General features: G+C 36.6%; 1 protein-coding gene and 1 long non-coding RNA gene across 2 annotated transcripts; both read right to left on the bottom strand.

Annotated features, from left to right (window-relative positions):
- Positions 1-1,687: 1,687 nt before the first annotated feature.
- LOC140177960 (uncharacterized) lies at positions 1,688-5,591 on the bottom strand. Its single transcript, XR_011869735.1, has 2 exons — positions 5,133-5,591; positions 1,688-2,154 (listed from the first exon to the last, which is right to left on the bottom strand). It is a non-coding gene; the product is annotated as an uncharacterized lncRNA (long non-coding RNA).
- Positions 5,592-8,899: 3,308 nt separating this feature from the next.
- Positions 8,900-9,640, bottom strand: LOC140177613 (E3 ubiquitin-protein ligase RSL1-like). Its single transcript, XM_072210746.1, has one exon. It carries the CDS (start codon positions 9,638-9,640, stop codon positions 8,900-8,902), a length of 741 nt encoding a protein of 246 aa, XP_072066847.1.
- Between the last annotated feature and the right edge of the window lie 431 nt (positions 9,641-10,071).

Genomic DNA, 10,071 nt, shown 5'->3' with positions numbered 1-10,071 from the left:
AACTGGATAGGCGATGCCTAGTCGGGTGACAGTCAAGTAGACGAGACCTCTAACTAACTGTCGATAGAGAGGCGGATTATCTAAAACAGTGCCATCCATAGGGATAAATCGAACATTAGGCTCAAGAGAAGTAGACTCAGTGTGACTATCTGTAATCCCAACGCGAGCAAGAAGATCTGAAGCATACTTAGCCTGAGAGAGATAGATGCCATCATCTGTGGAGATGACCTCAAGACCAAGAAAATAGCTGAGAGAACCAAGATCTTTCATCTCAAAGGTACGGTGAAGTGAGGCTTTGAGATCAGAGATACCATCAACATCATCTCTAGTAATGATCATGTGTGCACTTTTACGAATAAAAAGCGCATTCTCATGAGTACTGCAAGTGAAATCGAGATTGCAGATGGTGGTGCTGAACTTGTCAAATCATTCACGAGGAGCTTGCTTAAGACCATAAAGTGCCTTGCGAAGAAGATAGACTTTGTTAGAAGGATAAGGATAACCTGGAGGTGGTTTCATATAGACCTTCTTTTTCAAATCTCCATTAAGAAATGCATTCTTCACGTCCATCTGACTGAGAGACTTTTTTTTACCACAACAATGGCAAGAAGAGCTCTAACAGATGTGAGACGAGCAACAGGAGCAAAAGTCTCTTCATAGTCTATACCATACTCTTACGTACAACCTTTAGCAACCAAGCGTGCCTTATAACAGTCAATAGAGCCATCAGAGCGAGTCTTGATATTGTATACCCATCTACTGCCCACAACTTCCTGATTAGAAGGAGGATCAACCAAATCCCAAGTGTGTACTTTTTCAAGTGCCTGTATTTTTTTCTGCATTACTTGTTGCCAATTTGGATTTGTGGAGGCTTCTCTGAATGACTTAGGTTTATGTTGATGAAAAATAGTAGAAAAGCAATGATAATCAAGAAGATGAGGAGGTGGATTCCTTAACCTAGAAGAGCGAGTGGGAGGAGGAGGCATGATAGTAGAAACGGGATCGCCGTCCGGTCTGGAATCATCGGGAGATGGAGAAGGCGAAAGAGCAAGAGGCTGTAGAGGATGACCCGAGATAGAACCTGTAGAATCATCACTAGAAAAAAGGTCAACATTGCGGTTAGTGAAGAAAGGTGATTGAGTGGGAGGAATAGACTCAAATGAGGAAAAACGAGAAAACATGTGATGCTTCCAGAAGACAACATGACGAGATATACGAATACGTTTAGAGAGAGGATCCTAACAACGATAACCCTTGTGTTCAGTGCCATAACCAAGAAAACAGCACATACGAGCACGAGGTTCAAGTTTACTGTGCTCGTGAGGCTGAAGAACAAAACAGACAGAACCGAAAAACTCGAAGAGAACTGTAATCTGGAGAGGTATGATAAAGACACTCAAAGGGAGTAACATTACCAAGAACAGAAGAAGGAAGTCTATTGATAACATGAACAATAGTAAGAACAACTTCACCCCAAGTATACTCAGGACACGAAGAAGAAAGAAGCATTGCACGAATAGAGTCAAGAATGTGACGGTATTTACGTTCAGCTTGGCCATTTTGTTGAGAAGTACCAGGACAAGAAAACTCAGACAAAGTACCCTGTTCTGCAAGAAAGGCTAAAAGTTTGGAATCACAGTATTCCATAGCATTATCGCGTCGAAAAAGCTTAATGACTTTGGAAAACTGAGTTTTAATCATAGTGGCAAAGTTAATATAGATCCGAGGTAACTCATGGCGATTAGTCATCAAATAAACCCAAGTAAAGCGTGAATAATCATCAATAAAAATGACAAAGTATCGAGCTCCTCCCATAGAAACGGTGGGAGCGGGGCCCCAAACATCAGAGTGGATAAGATCAAAAGGAGAACAAGCAAGAGAGGAATTACTGTGAAACGATAAAGCAGGTTGTTTGGCAGTTTGACAAGAAATACAATCAAAAGACTCAGTAGGAACCTGACCCAATACACCCTGAGGTACAAGAGGACGCAATTTTCCTAAGGAGCTGTGGGCAAGACGTTAATGCCATAACTGAAGGGTAGACGGAGAAGAAGCAGCACATAGATTTGACACAGAAGGAATATGAAGATTCTCGAGTTCAAACAACCTTCTGACCTTACGTCCAGTCCCGATGATTTGTCCCGTCTGACGATCCTGTACATGACAACCAGACATGGAAAAAGTGACATCAAAACCCCGATCAACAAGTTGTCCAACAGAAATAAGATTAAAGTTCAGGTTGGGAATATAATAAGTATCAGGAATATTAAGAGTCGACTGGGAGATAGAACCCTTGTGTGTTGCGTGCAAGATGGAACCATTAGCAGTATTGACAGAATGTGCATTTGTAGTGGTAGACAGAGACGAGAAAAGATCACGCAACGGAGACATGTGATTAAAGTAACCCGAGTCAAAATACCATTTAGAATTACCTGGAGAAGTAAAAAAAGCAGCAGGAGTATTACCAGAAAGCGAGAGAAGATGCTTAAGAAGAGATGCAATATCAGAGAGAGAGACAGAAGGCAGGTTGAGAGGAGAAGATGTGGTAGATTCAGTAGCAGAGATAGCAGAAGCAGATGCATTCTTGGATAAGTTGGGATGAGAATGATGCTCGAGGTGACCAGGACGTGGTGGGCAAGTAGGACAGGCAGTAATAAAATGTCCCGAGAGCTTGCAGTAATGGCAGAACACTTGTGGACAATTGTAGCTAATGTGATCTTTCTGTTGACATTTGTGACATTCAACAAAAGGACAGTCTGAAAAGAAGTGCCCAGAACAGTTACAGTTTCGACAAAATTTACCCTTTCTGTCTCTGGTAGCAAAAATATATGAAGTATCCATAATAGTAGAGACAAAGATCGGAGAGAGGAGAGAAAACTGCAAATTCGGAGCAGAGAACAAGAAAATGGATCGTAAAATCGGAAAGAGCTCACCAAAAAAATCTTAGGGAGAGTTCCACTAGTTGGCACGTCAGCAACACGTCAGATGCCACGTCAGATGCCGCGTGAATGGAGAAGAAGAGCGCATCAAGCACTGACGAGGCAAGGAGGGGCACGCGGGTTGGTACACGGGTCGGGTCAGGCAGCAGGGTCGAGTGCGGGTCCGTGAAGCTGCTGGCCCACACGTGGCGTAACGTTGAGCCTTCGATCTGGACGCGGATCGAACGACGCTGGAAGGAGGAGCACTTCAATCAAACAGGAAACTTTGGGTGACGCGTCTGGCGGCTTCCGGCGGCGATTCTGGTGGCATTGAAAACTTCACAACGAGACGAAGGCGGGGGTAGTAGCGGTGACGAACCAAAGCGTCGATAAAGAGTCGAAAAAAGAGGACAAAGTACTGCAAGAGGAGACAACTAAGCTCTTGAGTTTGAAACTTATTTGAAACAACTATATAAAAAACATGCCTAAACTGATAGAATGGGTGCAAACGGAACTGCCTGAAGAAAGCGCAGACAAAACTATCGGAGGGAAGCGCAGACGGAAATGCCGGAAGGAAGCCTAAATGGAACTGCCAGAAGGAAGCGCAGGCGAAACTACCACAAGGAAACATAGATGAAACTGCCACAAGGAAACACAGATGAAACTGCCAGAAGGAAGCATAGACGAAATTGCCGGAAGAGAACGCAGACGGAACTGCAGGAAGGGAACGCAAACGAAACTGTCGCAAGAGTGGCCAACTGCAGAAAAACTACTGAAAAGATGGCGAACTGCCGGAAAACTGCTGAAAAGTAAAAAAGTGCGAAGAGATGACAAACTATCGAAAGGTGATGAAAAACATATGGTTTCTCAATGAGAATAAGTAAGTAATGGATGAGCTAATCGGTGACGTAAGAAAAGCATCAAAGCATTGACAAAAGAGAGAGGAAAAAAATGGCACGGAAGAAAAGTATGAAAGTACGGTGATTTCACCAGAAGAAAATCAACTTATCATCCTCAAGAAGGATACCATATTAAAAACAAGAGACTAAGCTGAAGAAAGAGTTTTGTGTATTATTCAGTGTGATCAAAAGTACAATACACAAGGGGTATATATAGGTGCTAGAAGAATCAAAGTAATAAAAGTATAAAATCCTACAATTAATATACAGATATGCTATATAAATATAAACGATACTAACTGATTTAAATTGATTCTAATGATTCTCTAACAAGAGTAAAGCGAGCTTCTGCTCTTGAGTGAACTCCAAAGCTAGTTCCTCATCTTTCTGCCTTTGGTCTACACTGGTTTCATCGTGATTCTCATCAGTGGCTGCCTAGTTGACTGCAGCATCATCACCATATCTTTCCTTCAAATGTGGTGCTAGACCATGTTTGCGAAAGCAAACATAACATCTACTATGTGACCGTTCTTACCACAGTGATTGCAGATCACTCTTCCTCTACCTTGCCCTCTTCCACCATGAGTCTTTCCTCTTCCTCTCCCCATACTATAGGTATTCTCTCCTCTGCCAGTGTTTGTTTCAGGGCCTTTGTTGTTGTCTTGAGTTTTGGCCTATGTTGCGCTCATCAAAATCTTAGACTCACTATCATCTCCAATTAATTGCATTTCTTGATGAGTAAGTAGTGAAAAACTTGAACCAATGTCTGAGAGAGGATTCATTAGTATGATCTAAAACTTTACACCAATAAATTGTTCACTCAATCCCCTTAAGAACCTAACAAAATTTCCTTCAGCTCTATATCTTCTCACTACTCCAAGATCACACGAGCATTTCTCTCCACAATTGCATAGTGAAATCGGTTGAAAGCTATCTAACTCTTCCCAAAGTGGCTTCAGCTTCATGAAATAGGCAGTCACGGACAAATCACTTTGCCTTACTGCATACAATTCCTCCCTTAGCTCAGCCACTCTAAATCTGTCTCCATGATTATACTTTCTCCTCAAATCGTTCCATAGAATATAGGCCAAATTGTTCCGAATGACACTATAGGATATTTCAGGACTCAAGCACAAGTTTATTCATGCTATCACATAAGTGTTGCACCTTTCCCATTGCTCAAAGATATCTTCGTTTTCATTCGGTTTCTTAATTGATCCATCAAATTTATTCTTAGAGTGTAAAGTTAAAGTCATCGATCTACACTATTCACTGTAATTAGATCCATTCATCAAGATAGGCGTAAAGGAAATACCAGAATTTTCAGAGGGTTGGAGGAAATAGGGACTGGAAGGATCTGTGCTTGGATTGAAGCTACCACATCCTTTTCCAGCTCCAGCTTGAAACTTCAACATTTGATTCAAGATCGCAGCAATTGATTCAGCATTTATAGGTTCACCTCTGGTTCCAAATCTTGATTGAATGCCCCATGGCGTCAATTTTGTGAATCTTTCAGCTAAATTCACAATTGATTCAAAATCTCATGCAAAATCATGTTCACTTTCTCAATCCCGAGCTATTTTGTCACACACCATCTCAATCCACGCTCACACCATGATGAAAGTGAGCTTAGAGAGTAATTTTGTGTGTGCTCCCGTAGAATTGAGAGAGAACTGAACGAGAGAGACCAGTGAATTTGAAAAAGTGATTTCAGTGAAATGGTAAATCTCAACTCTATTATACTGTGTTCTGTTCCTTAAATACATAGCTAATACAAAATGGTGGATACTACCATGAAGATTTTATTATTGTCTTTATATGAAGATGCTTCTTTTTTACCATTAGATGATGAAATGTATGGTTTGATTTTGATGTGTTACAAAAGTGTTATTTTTTTTAAAGTGTGGCTAAACAAACAAAGTACACTTTTAACACAAGAATCTTCATAAAAAGATGTTTTTAGCATCTTCATTTGAGTAGTTGCCATACAAAATATCTTCTCCTAACTAACTAACAAATTTACAGCTAACTAATCACCCAAGTAATAAAGTTAGAAGCATTAATAGTATGGCAAGCATAATACAACTAACTACATAACAACTTTCTAGAAGTGGAAAGCTATACAATAGATAGAAAAAGATTAAGAAAGAGAAACAGAGATTTAAAGAAAAAATTTTGCTAGTTATTGACTAAAAAATTGGTTATTAAATCTTTCTCCTTTTTTCTTTTGGTGTCGAAATCTTTTCTCTTTCACGTTATAATGATAAACTTAATTGGTGAATTCACACATTTCAACAAGGAAATGTAACATGTTACCACGAAATAATTTTTTCATCTGTCTCCTTCCATACTTGCTCAATAAATTCAATAAAGTATACAGAACTTTAATTATATTATAGTTGTAAATATTTGTGACCACTCACCATTAAAATTTGCTGATGATAAAATACCCTCAAAATATATTAAAAAATAACAAGTGTTTAATAGATAAATATGCATTTTTAAAATAAATTTTAAAGGTCAAATTTTGATATAATTTTTTACTAGCATAATAGAAAAATGAGACAATTTATATATACATAAAATTTTGGAATTATTTTAAAATATTTTTTTGTTAATATCCTGTTGACTTAGAAAAATAAATAACACATTGATGATGACAAACATAATTAAATTGGGTTAGTAACTCGAGTGGTTTTTGATGAATTGATTGAGTGTGAATGCCTAAAGTTGTTGCAGCCCAAACCAATGAAACAAAGTGATCACAATGAAGCTGAATACAAGTTAAACTCTAAACCAAGTCCAATGTCAATCAAGCAAAAGAGAAGTTACCCTAAGCTAAGTTTTAGAAGTTCCCTTCAGGTAAACACCACAGCTTCACTTTCGAACTCAAACACCAAAAAAGAAGGAAAGGGAAAGCAAATCAAGAAAGCTAATGTCAAATCAAGTTAATCAAAAGTATGTTAAGCAAGTTCAAAGGTTAAAGGTAATTTGTTTCCTTTTGCATGCAAGTTAATTACTTCACATCTTTTCTTACTCTCTGCAACACCGTTTTAGAAAAAATAAAGAAAGTAGTGGCTGAACTTCTCTGTTGTGAATCAATGGTTGAAAGTGTTTCTTGGAGCCAAAACACAAATCTAATGGTTTGAATTTTGCTAAGCTTATTGAAAAAGTTGAATGGTACTACTGCTGTGTCTACTACGGTGCTAAGACCTAATTCAAAATTCCTAATTTTTTAGGTTGATTGAAAAAAGAGAAGGAAGGATCTCAACTAGTTCAAGGACCAAGAAGTTGACTTTGAAAAAACTCTAACCATGACTCAAAGAAAGATACAAAAAGAAAAATGAATCTCATTGGAGACCAAGGAGAGAGAACTCGAGAGAAAGAGAAAAGTAAAAACTTCACAACAGAGTTTGAAGTCTTGGAAACATTGCACCTATATTAAAAGAAGCACTCCGCCAAGATGAAGAACAAGGTTTTGAGCTCATCTAGAATTAAGACTGTGAATCATCATCTCCTTCATATTTTACTGTTTGTATTTCTGTTTTAATGTATATCTTTCTTTATTTCATTTTGAAGTAAAAGGCAAAAGAGAGAGACATTGTTAAAAACCATTGAGAGAAAAGGTTGAGTGATACACTTGAGAGAAAAGTCAAAAGTTATTTCAGATTTCTTTTGGTTGTAATTCTGTTTTGTATCAAGTACCTAAGAGATATCTCTTGCTAAGTTGGATAAACACTTAGGTACCATTTGTTTTGAGGTACTGAGATAGAGACTGAGAAACTGAGACTCAATATCATGTTTGTTGGTTCAGAGACTGGTACTAAAATTTCTGTCTCTGTCTTCAAAATTTCAGTATTTCAGTACCTCCAAAAAATAGGAACACAGGGGACTAAAATTTTTAGAGATAGAGACTGAAACTTTAATAACATTTTATACCTAAAATACTTTCATTTCAATTAATTAATTCCAATTTTATCCTTTGTACAAATTAAATTAGAATTTTATTCTTGTTTTAATTTTTGTCTTCCACTTTGCACCAAACAGAATACTGAAATTTATTTCAATCTCTGTCTCTTAGTCTCTGTCTCTCAGTCTTAGTCTTTCTGTCTCTATCTCTCCACCAAACGCTACCTTAGTGTGTCTAGTTTAGGTATATACATAACCAAATCAAGTTTATGTTGAAGTTTGATGTGATTCAGATAGGATTATGTTGAGTCCTAGAAAATTGGTGTATGTAATACTTAAAAGATAGTGAAAATTCCATCAACGTTGTGGTGGAGACTGAATGTAGGTTGCATTGCATAAAGCAATTAAACTAGGATATATGGTTGTGTCACCTTTTTCTTCTCTACATTAATTCTGTTTTTTGGTTTTGTGAGATAAAACGAAATTGTCTCCTATATAATCGTTGCGTAGACTAAACAGAAGCCAAATTATAATTTCTGGTTTTAAGGCTTAATTAATCAAAATTAAAGAAGACCATAGATTCAACCTCCTCTTTCTCTAAGCCTCGTAGAATCTTCCTGTCCCAAAAATATTTTTAAAATAAAAAGAATCTAGAAACCTAATTTTAATTTTTTTCATATAAATAATTATTTAAATATTCATATAAAATATTTTGAATTAAATCTAGAAACAATTTGTCAAATACTTTTTTGCCACTTATAAAAATAGTATCTTCTTATTGTTATCATGTTTTAAAATAATTTAAGGGTATTTGTTAACAAATTTAATAGTTTTTTAAACATAATTTAATAATTCATAATTATTTTTGTAATTTATCATGAAAGTTTTCAAATAAAATTATATACTATTATTTTGTCATGTTCTCGGTTTTATTGTACGAGTAAAGTAGTATATATATAATCCCAATTTACTAGAGTAACGCGTTAGAAAAATAATAATTAAAATTATTTTATTTAATTTAACATTTATAATTTTATATATTTAATATCTATAATTATATATTTATCAAATCTAAAATTATTTATTTATTTTAACAATAATTAAAAAGAAAAATAAGGATTATAGGATGGTTGATTTTTTTTAATTTAATGGTTTCTCAAATATTTTCCATATTTATATATAAGAAGGGAAAAAAAAGGAAACGGACCTGCATGTTATATCATTGCAGCCATCTGTCTTCTCAACGTAGCGTTTGCAATTAGGGCACTGTTTCCACTTCCTTCTCTTGGCTAAATCCAGCATCAGATCATTGCTTTTGTTATTCTTTTTCTGAAATTTCTCACAGCTCAATTCTGTATGCCAAGGTGCTTGACACTTGACACAAATGCTTCTCTTGCAATGAGGACAATCCGATCCCAGCATCCTACTTTTTCCATCATCATTGTTGTTGATTAACAAGGCAGAGCAATCACTGAAAGGACAATAGAATTTGACATTTTCAGGGATCGCCGATTCGCTTAGAACGCGCTCCCACCATTCGAAAACATTGCTCGGTAGAATTGATTTGTAGTGGTTAGGGTTCAAGATTCCAGAGCATGTTGGCTCAGGGCACACGACATTGAACACATTGTCTTTGAGCTTCGCCACGATGTATTGGGCTACGCATCTTGTGCAGTAGAAGTGCGTGCAACCCTCCAAGTCGAAGGACTGGTTTAGAGGCTTCGATTCAAAGCAGATTTGGCAAAGAAAAGATGGGACGTCAAGATGAGTAGGAGTTTGTTCTTCAATGGCGTCCAGAAAATTGTCAAGGCTCAAATCACTGATGGAAGGAAAATTAGCAGCAACTCTTGTTTCCTTTCTTTTCATTCTTTTTATGGGAATGCACATGCATGGCGTTCCAACCTTGTTGCCCATTTTACTACTTGTTCTACAAACACCATTAAGTGTGAAAAGAAGGTTGATTTGTATATATTTTGTAACCAGTAGTAGTGTAGTGACTAACTAGCCTATAGGATCAAAAAAGCGAATCTCATGGTCATGGTAGACTGGTATACACATTTGAAGTGGCATAAATTGTGGAGTTACAAGAGAACTAGCTAATCAATTAAATAGTTATATTAATTAAGCTATTCATAATAATAGAATTTGGGATATAAAATAAAGGGGAGTGCTAGGGAACAATGAAAATTTTGAACAACATGAACAACCACCAATCAAATGAAAATACATTATACTCTAATTTAATGTTACTAATTAAATTTACTCTTTTAACCCTATTAATTCACATTGTTTACACATTGTTCAAAAATCTTGTTGGTTACCTATACTTTTCCTAAAATAAATAT

Source organism: Arachis hypogaea, chromosome 13 (assembly GCF_003086295.3).
Source record: "Arachis hypogaea cultivar Tifrunner chromosome 13, arahy.Tifrunner.gnm2.J5K5, whole genome shotgun sequence".
NCBI classification, from domain to species: Eukaryota; Viridiplantae; Streptophyta; class Magnoliopsida; order Fabales; family Fabaceae; genus Arachis; species Arachis hypogaea.
Note: the sequence above shows the minus strand (reverse complement) of the source record. Positions and strands in the feature narration are given on the sequence as shown.